The 19307-nt window shown below is 36.8% G+C and overlaps 3 protein-coding genes across 6 annotated transcripts in view; 2 read left to right on the plus strand and 1 right to left on the minus strand.

Moving 5' to 3' along the window:
- The window catches only part of LOC5513646 (unconventional myosin-Va), a 37417-nt gene extending 31310 nt beyond the window's left edge, over positions 1 to 6107 (plus strand). For 3 of the 4 annotated variants that reach the window (XM_048725698.1, XM_048725697.1, XM_048725699.1), the window contains 7 exons: positions 119 to 205; positions 1717 to 1867; positions 2789 to 2898; positions 3698 to 3769; positions 3961 to 4046; positions 4264 to 4438; positions 5011 to 6107. In XM_048725698.1, the coding sequence (XP_048581655.1) occupies positions 119 to 205; positions 1717 to 1867; positions 2789 to 2898; positions 3698 to 3769; positions 3961 to 4046; positions 4264 to 4438; positions 5011 to 5244 (915 nt within the window). In that variant the 3' untranslated portion in view covers positions 5245 to 6107. Of the gene's footprint in view, positions 1 to 118; positions 206 to 1716; positions 1868 to 2788; positions 2899 to 3695; positions 3770 to 3960; positions 4047 to 4263; positions 4439 to 5010 lie in introns of those variants that run through there. The other variant, XR_007307412.1, reaches the window with a different exon arrangement.
- Positions 6108 to 6367: 260 nt separating this feature from the next.
- On the minus strand, positions 6368 to 10853 carry LOC5511290 (protein KTI12 homolog). Its single transcript, XM_032380549.2, has 10 exons — positions 10617 to 10853; positions 10460 to 10511; positions 9811 to 9863; positions 9388 to 9443; positions 8760 to 8833; positions 8327 to 8402; positions 8156 to 8239; positions 7964 to 8026; positions 7664 to 7732; positions 6368 to 7089 (listed from the first exon to the last, which is right to left on the minus strand). The coding sequence occupies exons 1-10, from the start codon at positions 10762 to 10764 to the stop codon at positions 6946 to 6948; spliced, it is 819 nt and encodes a 272-aa protein (XP_032236440.1). The 5' UTR covers positions 10765 to 10853; the 3' UTR covers positions 6368 to 6945.
- Positions 10854 to 10886: 33 nt separating this feature from the next.
- On the plus strand, positions 10887 to 18555 carry LOC5511268 (thioredoxin domain-containing protein). Its single transcript, XM_048725700.1, has 8 exons — positions 10887 to 11100; positions 11193 to 11261; positions 12277 to 12329; positions 14589 to 14634; positions 15088 to 15210; positions 15761 to 15797; positions 17248 to 17370; positions 18118 to 18555. The coding sequence occupies exons 1-8, from the start codon at positions 10937 to 10939 to the stop codon at positions 18190 to 18192; spliced, it is 690 nt and encodes a 229-aa protein (XP_048581657.1). The 5' UTR covers positions 10887 to 10936; the 3' UTR covers positions 18193 to 18555.
- The last annotated feature ends 752 nt before the right edge of the window (positions 18556 to 19307 follow it).

Consider the following 19307-nt stretch of genomic DNA (forward strand, 5'->3'; position numbering starts at 1 on the left):
TGGTGATAATGATGCTAATGGCGTTTATTGCGGTATTTCTGTTGTAACAATATCTGTACCTATGTTAGTACCATCGGATAATCGGATCTTGCTGATGACTTTGTCTTTTGGTTATTAGAAAAATCCCAATCTGGACATGTTAGCGTTTTGGCTGGCCAACACGCTACGTCTTCTTCACGACATGAAGCAGTACAGCGGAGACAGGGTACGACTGCTATTTTGTTATCGATCTTTGAGTGTATTTTGCGCGAGACAAAAGTTTTGTAAGCGGAGAGAAGAGACACTACGTGTCTGTGCGTGACAAGGCCCGGAGTGGGTACTGTGTACTTGTCTGTACTGTTGACTGTGTTACACAGGTTGTGGACAAGAAGTGCGTGATTTTTAACGTGTGTGAACCTGACTTTGTCATAGACAGGGAGCGCGTGATTTGTGTGAACTTTACATAACATTTGGATCCTGCCGACTAAACAAAAAGACCATGAAACAAAAACAAAATAAATCCCCTTTCGGTAAATCCTGCTATAACATCATCGAGGTTCGCTAGATGTTCAAAGGCGTTGACGCAAATGTCGCGAGATCCTATGGAATTAACTAGACGATAGAGGTTTGACTGCCAAACAAGAGCATTGAGATCGCCTCACGGACATGAATAGAAATAAATCACTTGATATCATTAAATGAATAATATTAATTTCACTTTTAACATTCACTTCTTTTGCATGCTCTGTATTTCCTCATCTATCCCTTCTGTTGTAATGACTTCTATAAATCTCAATCAACCCTGTATTTTCCTAAACCTACCGAACCGGTTGACTCCGCCTGTCAGTCCGGTTGGCTAAACCTGTTACTCAAGTTGTGTGGTGTGTTGTAGTGGGAGCAGCGAGAGCCGGCGGGAGAGGGCATCTCACACATGTTCCGCCGTCAGTGGACGCACGTCAAAGATTACATCCGAGATGTTAGTCCTTCTTTATGCTTGTTCTTTGATCACACAATTCTTTAGTTCTTGTTTTCTTTTCTTTAAATGATGCATAGATCTATGCTTGTTCTGTGTTTATAAAGTATTATTTTATTAAATATATATATTTAAATATTAAATAAATATTATTTTTCCTGTAATTGTATCATGTTATCTTATTCCTTGTAAGTGCCTCACTTGCCTTGTTTGTTTTCTGTTCAGTGAGTGCTGTATTTCTACTTGTACTTAATTTTTTTTATCTCTTGCATTTACTGTTTTTAATAATTGCTTTGTTTAATGCTATCCTATTTCTTGTCAATTTTTTGCCTCTTCTTGTTTGTTCAGGAGTGTCTTGCGCTTCTTGTATTCATTCTCCACTCCTTCGTTTTGTCCTGTTCACACGTGTCATCTCTCGTTTCATTTGTTTTGTTGGTTAACTTTTAACAAGCATGGTAAACGAATAAAATGAATGCATGTTCTCAAATTAAATAAAACGTACTTAACTGAAATCATTACTAGAACAATCATAAAATCTTCATCATCTGAATTCAACTAAAATACCTCATAGCCGGATTCGTAGTTTCATTACCGCCCAAAATCTAAAAACCCGTTTCTCTTTTTGGAATAACGCGTTTTCAGTCAACCATCTAAACCAATCGATCGACGTAAATAGTTTCCGTGTCACGCCATGAACCATAAGTCAACATACAGAGCATGCTATCGTGTCAATTAAAAACCTAACTCGTGGTTACACATCACAGGCGTTCCAGGTACACAATACACCAGAGCAGAACGAGCACTGCCTGAAGAACTTCGACTTGACGGAATACCGACAAGTTCTGAGTGATCTGTCCATACACATCTATCAAGACCTTGTGAAGGCCATCTGGGACTCCATAAATGGAATGATAGGTAATGAAACATGTACACATCTAGCAGTCAGGGCCTTTTGTGACTCCATCAATAGGATCATATGTAATACAATATAAATACATCTAGCAGTCAGGGCCTCCTGGGACTCCATCAATGGAATGAAAGGTAATACCGTATGTACACATCTAGCAGTCAAGGCCTTCTGGGACTCCATCAATGGAATGAAAGGTAATACCGTATGTACACATTTAGCAGTCAGGGCCTTCTGGGACTCCATTAATAGGATCATATGTGATACTATATGTACACATCTAGCAGTCAGGGCCGTCTGTGACTCCCTTTATAGGATCATATGTGACACAATATGTACACATCTAGCAGTCAGGGCCGTCTGGGACTCCATCAATTAAATGGTGGGTATGAAGATTTGTAAACATTGTAGCTGTCAGGGCAATTCTGGGACTCTACGATGGAATAATAAGATCAATCTTGTCTGAAATCGCACAATGCTATGTAAGAAAATGTGTAGAAGTCTCCCAGGACCATCTCATTGGACGCCATAAAGGCCATGTGGGATCTAATTGAGGCCTAAGTCATGGTACAAAAGTAGTTCTTATATGTTTAAAATTCCACACAATACCTTCATCTGTTAAAACAAGGCTATGGTAAAAAAAGAAGTTTCTATATATGTACAGTTCCGCTGATTACCTTCATCTGTTCTGACGAGGTCATGGTACAAAAGTTGTTCCTATCTATGTATTGTTTCACTGTATGCCTATATTTGTTGTATGGTAAACTAGAAAGACTACAGACAAGCTGTAGAAAAACTAGATGGTCTGCGTAGGCGTGGCGTAGACGAAGGGCTAACGCCCGAAACGTCAGTGCAACTACTCTGTTTCACAGAGTCGTTTAAGATACTTTTTCAACCTTGTGTTGATTTATACCCTGTATCTGTTGCAGTTCCGGGAATCCTCGAGTACGAGTCCATTCCCGGCGTGTCCAGTTCCAAGCCTTACGGTGGGCGTTCCCGTGGCAGCGAGGACATTAGTGTAAAAAGGATTACAAAAAAGGTAAGTCTATCGAGTAGATGCTTTGAAATAATGAAAATCGCTTTTCGAGCGGTCATTTGTTATTTTCTTAACACATTGACCCCTCAACCGGCCTGTACCCGATTTGAGATCAGCAAACTCAGGCACATATAGATACCTTCATTCTGATCCTCCAGGACCATTTCCATGCCCTCAACTTAATGTCCACTCCGTGAAGGCTTGTGAAACCATCTCGGATGCCATTACAGATTGCAAAGCATTCTGTGAGATCCTTGGAATAATTTAGGAGGGGAGGGTCATTCAACACATCTCTCTCCAAAGTCAGTCTTTTCACCCCAAAGCCAAACAAAATAATTCCAGGTCATACAGACCCAGAATAGCAGTGTAAACAATTTTGGAATCAATGTGGTTTAAAAAAAGACAGCATTTAGGAGAGCTGTGGTGATTCATTACAAAATTATTTTCTCATCCAGGCAAAGCCAAAAAAAATCATCATGAATCCACCTTTGCTTGCAAATATCCATAAGCAAAGCACTCAATTATGCCCCAATAGACTTAAGGCACTCTCCCAACATGCTCATAGGTGTATTTTTCTTTTTATAAAATTGAGCCTTTATGACTTTGACGGGCTGTATAAAACTCAAAATAGGAGTGAGGTATATGTTTAGTTTTGTAAATTTAGCTAAACAATAACCAGGATTCAATGGGTTAAACACAAAAGTATGAGCAAATAGAAATGGCTTCAACTAAATCAAAACGTGCCATGGGACCGACTAAGGCGCAGTACAGGAGCAATAATGTCTCATGCTTTCGATTCCAGCTTTCACAAGTATTGAATATTCTCAATGCGCACTGCGTCGATCCAGAAATCATCAAGCAGTGCTTTAGACAGGTGAGAGAAAACTATTTTGAACATTGTCCGGCAAAGCGCTTTCCATGCAAATTGAATTAACGGACTTCAATTAGAATGGGGATAATGATGATGATGATGATTGCACCATACTGTATTCCCTTACTGTGTCGTCATTCTGCATATTGCATGCACGTTTTGCTTAATTTAACGCTTTATCCTCCATCTTTCAGGTGTTTTATTATATTGGTGCGAACCTCATGAATAACATTCTTCTTCGCAAGGACATGTGTCACTGGTCACGTGGCATGCAAATAAGGCAAGTTCATCCAGCTTTTCTCCACCCACCCCTCCCTTACCCTTGCATGTCACTGGTCACGTGGCATGCTAATAGGGCACCACAGACATAGGACATATAACGACAACCCCAAAGTTGTCAAAAATCAAAAAGTCGCCGAGCAATTTGTGGCTGAGCCTTTTTGAATTTTGTCTTCACAAAATGGTCATCTTAGGTTTCTTTCCACGTGACGTTTCAGATTTAACTTGAGCCAGCTAGAGGACTGGGTACGCGTGAATCAGCTGGAGGGCAGCGGTATAGTGGAGGCGTTAGAATGTATAACACAGGCAACCCAGCTCCTTCAGGTCAACAAGAAGACTTTGGAGGATGTGGACGCGATTTGTGAGGTCTGCAGCGCGCTCAACACGCTACAGGTAATGAAGTCTTCTGGTATTGCACTAAAAACGCTACGGTAAATGAAGGTTGCTAGTATGGAATTAACGCGTTACAGGTAGTGAACGCTGTCATGGAGATGGTTTGTTATTGAATCTGGATATGAGCTTTTTGGGATAATCGGTGCAAAGGAGACGCAAGCAAGACGGTACATTTCCCTTCAATCTTCGCCCGCCCTTGCTTTACTCAAGTTCACATGTGATCTCTTATGTCTGGTTGCCTGGTTGCCTCCATCGTATAATGACTTATTTGCCCGAAGAGCCTTTGTCAGACACACCTTTGTTATTGTTCACCACAAAAATTGGAAGGCAAATAATGAGAAGAAATCTCAAAATAACAACCTAAAAATGCCATCTTATGCCTCAATTACCAAATTCAATCTAAAACATTACAATAGCTTCCCCTAAACAGCCGATGGAAATGGATGCTTTCTCTACTTGGTACTTTTCTAGGATGACAAAATGGCGTTTGTCTGAGGCTATTATCGCTACCAATTTATTCTTACTCTGATCATCCCCTCTCCAGCCCCTGACGATTCTTATCGTATTCGCAGGTCCAGAAGATCCTGTCTATGTACACTCCCGCAAACGAGTACGAGGCTCGCGTGCCGTCCTCGGTGATTCGCGCTGTGGTAGAGAGAGGACATAATAAGACTGACCCTATGTACCTAATGCTTGATACCGCGTACCTGTTCCCCGTCACTCTGCCTTTCACCCCTTCCGCCGTCTCGCTAGAAACCATCAACATCCCGGAACTGCCTGGACTGGATTTCCTCAAAGTAGTGTAGGAAGGTGAATATTCCAGACACGTGGGTAGAGTAGCGACGTGTATATTGCTGACATGCTGGTAGTGTCATGCTAGCGAGACAGACAGTGTTGACTTGTACTGTCAAAGTGAGAAGGAGAATGGCAATAGCAACGTTGGGGTTACCTCAAGTTACAATCGCATGTGTTACCCCTCAGAGGGGTCTTTCAGTGCCATTTTCCTGGGGGAAAAGAAACTTTTTTTTTGGTGAAACTATGCTGTGAAACTGAGGTTTCATACCGGACTTGAATAGATCAGATGGAACGTACATTCACTTGGTGGCAAAATAAACGATTCTTTCCGTTGCCGTGGCAGGTTATGTATCGTGGACTAATTAGCATATCCTTCAGGTGTGTTTAGTTGACAACATATATTAGGCTATCAAATTCTATTAAGTGGTCGTGGTTTTGTTGATTGTGTCACAATGAAAAAAAATGGAAAAGGAAAGAGATATATTTTTGCAGTTAGGAAAAGTGTTATGAAAAAAAAAGGAAGTAAAATAATTTCACAGGGAAGAGTGCATGTGTCATAAGATTGTGAATAATCTGGTCATGTGTTCTTTTTACTGTCGTATTCCAATATCCGACATGGCTGCCCTACTATGTCAATCCATGCAATGACATTTCAGTTACTGCAGTAATGATACAAGGCGTTACAGCGCTAGTACTATTAGTATACCTCACAAGGGAACCCTAACCTTGTGATTTTATTGCGTATGGCATTCTGTTGTACTAACAAACCTAGAAAAAAAATGAAGGGGGTTTAAAACAGCAATTAAAGATATGTAAAACAAATATAGGAACAATAAAAGAGAAATAAAGAATAAGGCAAGTCTGTCCCATGTAATATACCTCTCAGACATGAATATTGCTGGGGTGGACTCAACCGGAAAGGGCTAGACCCTTGAGTATGTATGAACGCTCAACGCTCTTTACATCGCGTAATACTCGGTCCATCGCATAATTGGCCGTCATCTTGAGTTTGGGCTATCCCTGGTCCCGCGGGCAAGCAAAATAGCAAAAGCATAGTATGGGGGCATCCGTGGATCGAGTTATTTCCGCGATTACACTATCTACAGGTCGATTCCCTGAAGCTTCTTTGTTTTATTTTTCTGTTTTCACATAGACCTATTCCCTGCTAGCAGAGGACTCTTCTCTGCATTTCGCTGGCCTGGCCCAGGGAAATACAGAGAAAAGAGGCCTCCGCTAGCAGGAAAATAGACCTACAGACAACCTGCAGCTTTCTGGTAGTCTTTGTGTTTTGAGAGAAGCTAACCTTTTCTGGTAAAAGAATGGTCTGAAAATAGAAATAAAGAGGCGAAACCCATCATTCAGTAACCTACCAGGGCTCCCATGTAACAAAATCACTAACTGGTTTAACTCATTCGCTCCTGCAGCGTCCAAAACCGCCCTGTACGTAGAAGCAAAAAAGTGAGTCTTAAACATGCTTTTTCTGTATTTATCTATTATCTGTTTTGTGCACAATCTAAACCCTTTATGGTGAAGAGACGGTCTAAAAATTAGAAAACTGAAAAGGTCTGAAATTTCATCACTAAGTAAACTGGGGCTCCAATGTAACAAAAAATTGTTTAACCCATTCACTCCTGCAGCGATAAAAACCGCCTGTACTTAGAAGCAAACTAGTGAGTCATAAACTTTTTTTTCTATTTATTAGACAATTCATTTCAGTGTATACAGTTGTTAATGTATTGTACAAACATATTGGCTATCTTGGTCGTATCTTCTACGGGATGCATCTTTGTGTACGTTATGAACTGGCGGCGGGTTCGGCGCAATTCTGCCATGTTCACCTGTCTTGGTAGGGTAATGTGGAAAGGGTAAAGAAAATCAACTTGAGGCTAGAAAGTGATTGATGCAGCTTGTAATGAAACTGAAATTGTTTCTCACATGAATTCCAACACATGAATTTCAAGTAGTTCACATTCCGTGTTGGTACTGTAAGAGGTTGAGTTTTCAATACAGGGGGAATGAGCTGCAACACAGATAGAGGGTGTCATTTTCTTTTTTGGGTGCAGATACAACAACATGGTCAAGTAGAAGGCATAGGAAATGACATACGCCTCATGTCTGGCCAAGGAAAACGGCTTAGATTGAAAATTTTGTTTAGTGTGGTGGGAGGAAAGCCTGAGAATCCAGAGAAAAACCGTTGGAGGAAAAGTTGAGAACTAACTCATTGAACTCATGTTGGAACCAGAAATAGAGCGAAGTGGAGAAAGGTAGAGGCACTAAAGAGCTGTCAGCCTTCCCACCAAGGCTAGAAGAAGAAATGTTACCTTTGCTATAAACTCTACAGCCCTGAAGTGCCCAAAATAATCCCCTCTTCAATACTTGTTACCTTGCTCGAAATAAAAAGTAATTGACAAATATACAAATAAAGGATATTTTCTGTGTTGTGCCTGGGACCGCAACACTATCCCCGGGAACAAAGGTCTTCTGGGCATTGAGGATATTCTACACAAAAAGAAAATATACATATTAACATTCTTGTTCACCTTTCCCACATCTTCCCACAACTCTTTTCGACGCGTGCATGGAACCGAGGATAAAAACCTTTGCCATCTTGTTGACAATTTTTATGCATGACCTCGGTTTCACATGCGCCACACAAAGAGTTGTGGGAAGATGTGGTGAAGGTGAATTTAAATTAAATCTACAAGTTCTTCAGAAATATGAACCACTTACTGTCACTATTTCTTGGGTTATTCTGTCTAACTCATACATGAAGTTTGTAGCTGATATCGGTTGCTAAAAGAAGGAATAAAAATAAATATATATTTATCTCCATTCAATTTTTAATCTGCACGGCCATGTCTATTCCTACTTTCACCAATATTTAAAAATGAAAGATATTTAAAAATTTTTTTTAAATCTTACCGGTAATGTAGCCTGGTTGGGCGGGGGAGGAACTCTGTTTATTAAGGTTTCATATATTGCTTCCAGGGGTAATTCATCATCTGGCTGTGAAACAAGTAGCATGTAATTTATATCAAATAATTATGAGAACGTTTTTTTACCATAATGATGGAAAGGGATTAATCAACTTACATGCACTGTAAAAAGAGGAGAATCCCATCTGTTTCTGGAGTCAGGACATTCATATCTCATTACTAATGCTCGCAATCTAAACAGGAAAGCGGAAACAATTAAAAGCAGCAAGAATTTGTTTATCATTGTGAGGTTTAGGCTCAATTTCAAATGCCAATAAGGCCTAGCGACGGCTGGAAATAGAACCGAGGTGAGGTTGCTACAGTACATACACATAAAACTATCTTAATACATGTAAACTATATTTTGCAACAGGGACAAGTGTGCCTCTATGGGAGAACCATTGTGTGACTTATTTTCATAGACAAGAGGTCATTACTATAGTTGGTGGGAAAGAAAGAACAGGAGTGCTCAGAGTCTGCATGCCTCCACCCTACCTCTCCCACCTTGTAATAAAAATGGATCACATCAAATGTTACAAGTATGTCCTTACATGTCCTCGGGATATCCTTTTTCTCTTGATCTATTCCACTCTATGCATACATCTTCCGGGGTATCACAATGAATCTAAAATTAACACAATCATAAATTAATTTACATTCAATCAATAACACATCAATAACATCAATAACATTTAGAATTCATATAACTTTTATGGCTTATACAGAAATGTTTTAAGAGCTTTACATTTAAAATCCTAATATATTAAGAATGTCCCATTTTGGAACTAAGGAACACAAGCTTCTTGTAAGCTACGTTAAGATACCGTAAGCATACGTAAGATACTATCAACAAGTCAAATTCAAGGCTTAAAAACAGAAAGATACTATCCATGTCTCAACCAGGAATTGAACCGGAAGACTTTACAGTGCTGTAGCAGGCTTCAATATATTGGAGGGATGCACAGTACAGAAACATTAAGAAAATATTTGGGGGCACAGCCACGCCTGGTCATTTCCTTATATATTTTTTAAATAACTGGGGGGGCACATGCCCCCAGTGCCCCAACCTCTGCTACGGCCCTGCTTTGACACTGATAATACAATGAACAATTTGATTAAGTCCCAAAATAACAGAGCACTTCCCATGATAATCACAATGTAACAAAGAGGACTACTCACCACACACAGTGTTGACTTGTGTGCTTTTGCGTTGCAATAAAGTTCATACCTAAAACCTGTCAAAAATAGAACAGCAAGCAGTGGACATGAATTTATGTTATTATTATTATGTTTTATTTATTTACCAATTGTGTTGCTTAAAGCTTCACTTCTCTTTAAGTGAAATATTTGCTATAAGTTTATTTAATAGAGGTAAGAAATATTAAAAGTTTCATCATTTTGATCAATGGAATTGCTGGTAGCACCACCATGTGTTGCTTAAATGCGGGTGCTGGCAGTCCTTAGCCTCCCCACCCCCCTACACAACAGTCTTCATACAAAAAAGAGGGGACCTAAAGAAAGGATATGCATAGTCAGTTACACTGGAAAAAAATTGAATCACACGTAAGCTAATGACACAAAAAAAATGAATTAGACAATTACCTTTGATGTAATTAAGGGAGTCTAAAATGACTATATTGTCTCTGGATATCAACCTGTTGTAGAAATAAGGTAAACTTTTAGACAACTTTTAGGAGGAGAAGAGTTAGGAATTAGAATGATCGAACAGGCCCATTGCCAGAGGCTTTCAGAGACTCTGTGATTGCGTTACCCATAAACCACTGCAGATTACAACAGATTCACCAGTGCAACCTTATCTGAAATAGCTGTGCACCACTTTACCACTTTAATGACGCTTGTAAACCTCACGCTCTGACTGGTCAAGGATCCATGTGTTATAGAGGACACACGCACGCTTGGCGTAAGCATTTGCGCGTGCTCACCAAAATTAGTTTGTAATGTAACAAAACATTAAAATAATTATTGTATAAAACAATAAGATTTTTGAGCATCTGTCCTCTAATAGATGCACAGAGTAAGTCACAGCATGTCATGAACAACAATCACTCAACTCAACTGTGTCTTGTTGCCTACTTTTTTGTTCATGACATGCTGTAAAGTCATCTGTGCATCTATAAAAGGACAGATGCACGCAAAAAGTTAAATTATCTAGGAGACCCCCCCCCTCCCCATTCCCCTGGATAACTTTAAGCTTACTATAAATTGAAGACAGACAAAAACAACCACTGACCGCTCAACTGCAGATCTAAGAGTTCCTCTTACAGCCTTTTCGTAAGATGAATCTATGGAGTTTAAAATCAAGATTTTGTTATAGTCAAAACGCATTTTAAAATCATGGAACTGCTACAAGTGAGTAGATTAAAAAAAACTGAAAACTGCTGGCCTACCTGAATAAGTTGAACTTCTATCGACTTCAGCGTAGTCGTCATTGATAATTGCCACACTTTTGTCTTTCTTTTCAAAGAATTCTTTTAGTCCTTCCACTCTTTTAGTCTTTCCCGAGCAAGGAAAACCAGTGATCACTATAAGAGGCATGCTTTCACATAAAACCGTGATACGATTTTCACGTTGCTTTTTCACACTCGTCCGCCATATCGACTTATGGGTCTCCTGTGTTAAACCCGATTGTTTTCCGAGTGATTCCGACTTGTTTTCGAAAACGTGTCTTGTCTCTCGGAGTCTCTCGGGTAATTATCGCTGTAGCAAGATGGCGAGGAATATGTTTCTTTCGTTGTTTTCGGTTTTATTTTGTTTACATTTACTTTGTATTTCTCTTTGCCAAGAAGAAATCAAAATTCTAGATGATGATAGTTTTGAGCACCTAACTCAAGCTTCAACTGGTTCAACTACGGGTGATTGGCTGATAGCTTTGTAAGTGAGATTTCCACTTCTTTTTTTTATTTCCACGTGCATTTTTTGATTTGCAATTTTTAATAAGCTTATATTACTGTTGCTTTTTTTAGCTCAAGCAAAAGTGAAAGCTGTGAAGCATGTAAAAAGATTGATGAAGCATTTCTAGCAATACAGAAAAAGTAAGTAAAGTACTATTAATCCTTATCAAAGATCCATAATCAACCAACAACAACAGCTAATTTCTTCTTTGACACTTTCAATAGGAAGGGCAAGAGGGGAAGATATAAACTAAAAGAGTATTGTGCACAATATATCACACACTATTTTCAGCCAGGAAAAGATAAACAAAACTTCATGAGCTAAATAAATCTTCTTGTAATATCTTTAAATGCCAGTACCGGTCAAATAACATCGTCTGGTACCCAGAACGTTGTCATCATAACGAAACCCAAGAGCAAGGCCACTCCCCCTCCCCCACCCTTGTTCCACCTCATTCTTGCATTTGTGACCTCCAATCCCAGGTATCCGTAATTGCTTGAATAAGACCCCCCTCAAATAAATGCCTCTAGCAAGTAAGCACCTCGCTAAGAGAAAAAAAACATGAGTAAGTGCCCTGAATATGCGCCTGGCCTACCAATGTCACAAAATAGACTTCTGTGATAAGAGGACTAAAAAAAGTGACAATAACTTTTAACTCAACATTTTAACATTGAAAGTCTGTTTTGTTATACATTCTTTGGAATTTTTACTCTTGCACCTCTCATATAAGCCTGAGACGTGATAAATGAAATAAGCATTGTGGCACATGTAAATTGCCATAGGTTACAGGTCTTATTTTTTGTCAAATTTGTATTTAACCAGTTCTCTTACCCCATTCCTTTCCTTCGTCAATTTTATACAGTTGATAGATATGAATTATTAGAGTCCGAATAGGCATGGCTGTACACAAATATTTTTCAGTGTTGAGGCTTTGTTTATGTTTCTAAGGTTTCTGAAATGGATCTAAAAAATACATCTTATGCTCGTGTACACTAGATATTGCTAGTTTGTAGATAATCTGCACTGCGGAAAAGCCATGTGATAGGACTGTCAAAATTATTTTTTTATTTTTTCACTTGCTTGAAATTAGTTTAGTTATATAAAGCTTTCAAAATCAAATACCTGAGACTGACATTAATTTATTCTTACTTACAGATTTGGACACAAAGTAGTGGTTGCCAAAGTGCTCCAGGAACAGAATAGCAAATGTAAAGTTAAAGTAAAGTTAAAAATGCCAGCACTTGTCTGTCAGGCCTGTAGCCTGGGAAGGGATCAGGGAATTTTAAAGAAAGGCCCGCTCAAATAAAAGAAAATCGAGTACCAGAGTGAGCTAGGATACCAGGAGAAAAAGGTCCACTAAGGGAAAGTTCATTTTTATCCTGAGGGGGGGGGGGCATAAGGATAATGTGGAGGGGCCTTGAGAATTTTTGAGGTCTGAAGGAGGGGCATTGAAAGTGTTTGGATTTTAAAAGGGGGGTAACTGATTCCATTGGGTGTTTTCTCTACTATATAATTTGATGAAGTGTCTAATCAGACTTCTTGGTTTAACTTGTCACGGTAAGGGGGCAGTTATTTGGCATGCACAATCCAGCAATCCAGGATACTTATTAAGCCACGTTTTATCTATGCAATGCAAACCTGTATACACCCTAAATACATCTTTTTATGGTTTCTGCTATATAATATTATAAGTGCTTATGTTCCATATCACAAATACAAACAAAACATTTGAATGCTATAAGCGCTTCTCTTTCTCCATCATCAATCATTCTCCATCATTAAAATCCTTGCTCATATCTCATTCGCTGTCTTCCTCGCTCTCTTTCTTTTCTCTTTTCTCATGCTGCGCTTTTCTTGCAAGGAGAAGATCGAAAAGCATCATATCATTGTTTCCTTCTAATTATATGCTATTAGATTATGGTTAGACCCTTTTCCTTTACTTTCCTCTCCTCTCCTCTTCCCTCAATATTGTTATATTATCGGAGATTATTTTATTATAATCTACTAGATACACTCCTTCCTTCTGCTGGGACTATCTTATTAGAATCTACTATATATCTATTTAGATCCTCTTCCTCCTTCTGCTGGACCCCTCGTAATTTTGATATTATAGGAGATTATCTTTTTAGAATCTACTAGATGTCTATTTCAATCCTCTCCTTCCATCTGCTTTACCCCTCGATATTGTGATATTATCGGAGATTATCTTATTAGAATCTACTGGATATCTATAGAGATTCTTTCATCCTCTCTGCTGGACCCCTCGATATTATCGGATATTCGACTGCAAAATCTACGGGACTGTCACGTTTGTAGAACGAGTCTATTATTCAATATTATTAAGTCATGAGATTCAATAATAATCAATGTTCAACACAGCAGCTCTCTAAAGTAATAGTGTCTGATATATATCAGTAATTTGAATGATTTTCTATGTGTAAATCTTGTGATATTATCTGATATTATCAAGTCATGAGATACAATAATTCTAGTTTCAACATGGCAGTTCTAAGGGTATAAGATCTGATAAATATCAGAAATTAGATTTGTGAGCTTTTTTATAACATAGACTAAATATCTGATACTAGAACCCTGTGAAGAAAAAAACGATTTATATACGATTTTAGATGAGTGATAAATATCGTATAAATATCAAAGTGCCAGAAAAGTTCGATATCGCGCCTTTATGGCCTTTTTGCTTCTTTTACATCATCTATAGCATCATCCATTATCAGGTTGCAACCTGGAGTTAGTCGCATCTTTGAGAAATTGAGTGCCTTCACTCTTTCTAAATTAATGTTTCCAGTCAATTTCTTCCCCTCCACTTTCTGTCCAGCTTGCAGCTAATCTCTTGATCCTTTAACATTGTCATTGCCGTTCCTTTCTTCGATTCTTTCTTTGATTTTCGGGAGTGGGGGGGGCACAGACAATATGGGGGAAGCATTAGGGGGGGGATGGAAAATTTTGTTCCTCTTGAAGGGAGTCAACTAATTTTATTCCCTTGCTCTTATCAAAATCCTCACACACACCCCCCCCCCCCCTCGGGATAATAAATCAACTTTCCCTAAATGAGAATCATCCCATTCAATAAAGAAGAACATGAAAAAATAAAGGTGCTAGAGATATTCATTCAATTATGTGTAATTAATTGTTTTTCCATGATGCTTCTAAAACCATGCAATAAGGTTGCACTCAAGAATCAATGTGCCATAACCTGCAGGGTATCATGGGTAAAGTGAAATGACTGAATTCTGGTATCTAAAAGGTGTGCAAATGTTTAAAGGAGCATTATGCAAAAATGCCTCAATTTTACAAAAGTGGATTTGTTTGTATTTCTACTTATTTGCTTATCTATTTGATACCATGAGGCACTGCAAGTAACAATACACATTTGCCAAGTGCAACCTTGTTTGAATTTGAAATCAATTTTGCATTATGTGACTTTTTTATTCTAATTGCTATTTTAGTGACATGGAAGAGATTTGAAGTTCATGCAATGCCTAAGATATCCTTGTAAGTAAATTTCTATAGACATTGAACCCTGGAACAGTGGACTGATCCCCTTAATAATGATATTGATAATGAAAATACAGTAGTCAATATTTGGTACATTATGACATCCCAGGACAATTTTCCAAACATAAGAAATATACGAAAAAAAACTGACCACTCAAAAAAATTTTATGCTCAATAAAACTTAATTTGTATAAAAATTGTTGTCAACAAGTGGGAATCCTACTGAAAACATTTTTATGGAAATCAATTGGAAATCCTAATGAAAAAAAAATATGTTTTCAGTAGGATTTCCACCTGTCAACAACAATGGGCTGTAATGTATCATCAACATCCTCACAAATTTTTCACAGATTATGATACTTTACTTATAAGCATTTCCATTTGTCAAGTTACTTTTTAATACATGCTCTAATTGAATATCACGAACAATAAGTTGTGTATTCTGTGTAGTTTTCGCAGAGGAAGCCAGTATTTTCTTACACAAGACAAATTCAATGAAGAAGATTTGACAGCTTTTATAGAGAACTTTGAGAAGTATCCCAACCAACGAGTTCCAGATCCTATAGGCATTCTGTAAGTAAGAATAATTACAATGAGTTTGCCATTGATGATGGTAATGAAGTTGATTACTGATATTTACCCTTACTGGACTAAGAAATACTACCAAAGTGTACAAACCTCACAAATTGAGGGTGCATTTTTATAACTTTCAGTGGTGATGGGGACTGACCTTAGAGTATTTTCAGACTTGGATTTTTCAAGATACTATTTTTTCCCCTATACAGCTAACATACAGAGGAATTAGTTTCTTGTATAACCACTTACCATGAAGGGTATGGGTCACGGGCCTTGAGGGGGGTTTCTCCCTATGTCAACGTGATAGGGATGCATGTCATACTTTTACTTGTCAAAATTAGACCTCAGGTATTTTGAATGAGGTATCTAAGAGAAAATAGGCTTTTCCATTTTTGGTATATTTCAAGGGTTTTTTTTAATTTCCTGACATGCATCCTCACATCTTTTACCCTGTAGAAACCAGAAACAATAATTATTCAAATCTTTCAATTGCATTTGTTATCTTAAAATTGACTATTTTTATTGTTTTATCCTTTTTTTTTTGTAGAGATGTGTATGTTGAGAGTGTTATGGAAGATATCAAGGTAGATTTATTATAATTATTATTATTATTATTATTATTATTATTATTATTATTATTATTATTATTGTTATTGTTATTGTTATTATTATTATTATTATTATTATTATTATTATTATTATTATTATTATTTTATTATTATTATTATTATTATTATTATTATTATTACTTTTACTATTATTATTATTATTATTATTATTATTATTATTATTATTATTATTATTATTATTATTATTATTATTATATTATTATTATTATTATTATTATTATTATTATTATTATTTTATTATTATTATTATTATTATTATTATTATTATTATTATTATTATTATTATTATTATTATTACTTTTACTATTATTATTATTATTATTATTATTATTATTATTATTATTATTATTATTATTATTATTATTATTATTATTATTATTATTATTATTATTATTATTATTATTGCTATTGTTATTGTTATTGTTATTGTTATTGTTATTGATATTGAATGTAGTAGAGCCCTCCTAACTTTTGAAGAAAACTGAAATCAGTTCGCATCGATTTGAATTTATAGGGTCAATATGTAATAAAATAATATGCATAATGTAAAACACCCATGAAAAAAATTACAAAATTTCAACCATTATCAAAATTATGTTTTTGGGAGTAAATTGTTATAAAGCCTTAAAATATAACCAGGGGTTCAAATTAACAGGGAGTTCAAGTTATCCAGGTTTTAGAGTTATCCTATCCAAAGTTACTGAAAATAAGGAACAAATCCAAGGGAAATCTAACTCTATTTGAAATTTAAAGAGTGTACATCACTCTGTTATTGTTTATCATTGAAAATACAGTGGTTTATTTGCAAGTAAACTACAGGATAACACTCTACGAATGTAGTCTGATGTTATTGACGATATTTGATTTAAAATATCTTGGTTGAATCATCATTAAATATTTAAAATATCTCGCTTGAATTATCCGATGGTGACGGATTCTTTGAGTGACTCGCCATTGTGCGAGGGAATAAAATGGCGGAGTGATTGGCCTTTAAGTTAACGAGTTGCCAGTATAAACAGATAAAAAGCGCCCTAACAGATCGATTTCACAGTCGTTTTGAGGTTACTTCCTCTACGACAAGCTTTGCAGCTGGAAAACACAGTGGAACAGTGACTTTACAAAGTTTTCATACTGAATTTTATAATGGCAACTGCGCACTGATAAAGAAGTAGTATTCTCAAAACATCTGTAAAGTCGATCTGTTCTAGCACTTTTTATATTTTTAACCCACTCACCTAGTATACATCTAGCGCTACCAGCCAGTGGCAAATTCTTCTTCAATATATATTTGAGAAAAATCTTATTTCATTATCACCCAAGAAAGTGCAATAAATTCGTTGCCCTCATAACAGCCGTGATGTGTCATACATGAGATGATTTTATGTTTTTTGTTTTAAATTTCTAGCATGTTATTCACATCCGTAAGAATGCTGCCGCACTCATTTTCTGTTCTGGCGCACTGTTTGGAGTGATGCTCACGCCAATGCTCAAATGTATCGGGGACTTTTTGATCAACACATTCGCTCAGGTAAACTGATATAAGAAGATTGAATGCAATTGAATGCATAGTGTTGCTTTTTTTTGTTTTTGCTATTTAAAATTCATTTTCCCCGAGAAAGGGCAAATTTTTTTATGCTCATATTGACTTGCGAAATTCTCCTCCCCCTATATACCTGTTGTTTTCCGTTTCTGCGTCAATTTTATTTGATATGTGATGTTCTGTCTGGTTTTACTCGCAGTTTGTTTTCGATATGATATAACTAGAAAGACACTACAGCCAAACTGTAGAAAAACTAGATGTCTTGTGTATATAGTCGTTTTGAAAACAAGAAATTTTTTTTTTTCACCTTTGCCAAGTGATGATGTGGTGCTCTGTCTGGTTTTACGTCAAGTTTGTTTTCGAACTAGAAGAACTACTGCCGAAATGTACAACTAGATGGCCTGTATATGGTCGTTTTGGAAACAAGTAAATAAATTAACTCAGGTTGATATGGCAGGTTATATGTTGGACACCGAAACGGAGTTGTTTTGCTGATTTTCCGAGCATTTCCTCGGAGCCAAAGATAATTTTTTCCTTGTTTTTGAGATGCCTAGGAATATATAGTTTGACGTATTGTTTTCTCTTTCTCCTTCAATTTGTGAAGGAAATAAATAAACACTGTTTTCATGTTGTTCGCCGAAACGGAGTTATTTTGCTGATTTCAAGAATTTCCTTGTTTTTTTCCACCCTTGCCAAGGAATATACTTTGACGTACATATTGTTTCCACATTTTAGGAGCCAGATGGGGAAGATGGGACGGAGAATGAAGATTGTGAAGAAAAGAGTGTCGAGGAAAAAAAGAATAACTAATACGTCAGAATAACATGATAGTAGTTAGAAAGGTAGTGTAAGAATACGAAATAAAGGGCTACTAAACCAGGTCCAAACACAATAGACATATGTTCGTCACAATGTATCCATGCTCGATCGACTGTTGTAATTTTTTTTCAAGGTTTTACGTAAAAGGTTTACGGATTGTCCGGGGACATTTGCTATCATATTTATCAAACTACTTGCGAACTATGTACAAAATGCAGTGTGGTACATTTTTCTCCCGCTGGTTACTTTACCTTAGCAACCACTCGGTTGCTATGGCAAGGGCGAGTGACGAGTAAAAAAAAAACAGATTCGATTCCTTGGAATCAGGATGAAAAATAAAAGCGGATGTTCTGATTGTTTCTGTTCACTAGTGTGGCTCTTCAATCATGCACTGCTTGGTGATGCGTCAAACATCAAACGTGGCGACCAGAAGGTGATGTTTTAACCTAAATTCTACCAAGGTTTTTGAGTTATTGATTTCAATTTACAAATCCCACATCCCTACCAACCAACTTATTAGGTTTGGGCTATATAATGAAGATTTTTGTTGTTCGCTGCAGGGCAGATTTATTTTTGGCTGTTTCTCTGTTGTGAGAAAATATTCATATGAAGGAAGCATTCATTTCTTTTCTTTTTCATTCCGCTACGATTTAAATTCAATTCTTTCATATTCATGCATACAAATAATAACAAAATACCGAATTAACAAATGTCCAAATGTCTTAAATATGAAAAATAATATGAAAATTGGTAATTAGTGCTCAAGAATCCACGTCAATCATATTTTAAACATGGTTACTGATTGGTCAGTTTATATTGACGTCATATTCCCCCGCAAAATTTCTTACCAGCTTACATTTACACTAACTTATCAAGTATAACATCACACTTTCCACTAACCATTAGAAAGAGCAGCGAACTACAAACCGAGGTAAGTAATTTTCTTTTTCTTCAAACATAGGATAGTACCAGGCTCTTATAGATCCATATACCTTATTACACTTAATTTTCGCGACGTCAAAATTTCGCGATTTTGAGATGGCCATATATCGCGACACTATTTTCGCTATTTCGTAAAAACCAGGTCACTTTATTTTGCGAGTTTT

The sequence above is a fragment of the Nematostella vectensis genome, chromosome 3 (genome assembly GCF_932526225.1).
Source record: "Nematostella vectensis chromosome 3, jaNemVect1.1, whole genome shotgun sequence".
Lineage (NCBI taxonomy): Eukaryota > Metazoa > Cnidaria > Anthozoa > Actiniaria > Edwardsiidae > Nematostella > Nematostella vectensis.

What these genes read in the sequence shown, in the direction of transcription:
- LOC5511290 (XM_032380549.2), bottom strand. Translation starts at nt 10,764, where the DNA reads ATGCCTCTTATAGTGATCACTGGTTTTCCTTGCTCGGGAAAGACTAAA. An exon ending in CCAACCAGGCTACATTACCG is followed by an intron (nt 8,027 to 8,155) that starts GTAAGATTTAAA and finishes TCCTTCTTTTAG; the next exon opens with CAACCGATATCAGCTACAAA. An exon ending in TCCCAGGCACAACACAGAAA is followed by an intron (nt 7,090 to 7,663) that starts ATATCCTTTATT and finishes TACCCTTTCCAC; the next exon opens with ATTACCCTACCAAGACAGGT.
- LOC5511268 (XM_048725700.1), top strand. Translation starts at nt 10,937, where the DNA reads ATGGCGAGGAATATGTTTCTTTCGTTGTTTTCGGTTTTATTTTGTTTA. An exon ending in GCAATGCCTAAGATATCCTT is followed by an intron (nt 14,635 to 15,087) that starts GTAAGTAAATTT and finishes TATTCTGTGTAG; the next exon opens with TTTTCGCAGAGGAAGCCAGT. An exon ending in TGATCAACACATTCGCTCAG is followed by an intron (nt 17,371 to 18,117) that starts GTAAACTGATAT and finishes TCCACATTTTAG; the next exon opens with GAGCCAGATGGGGAAGATGG.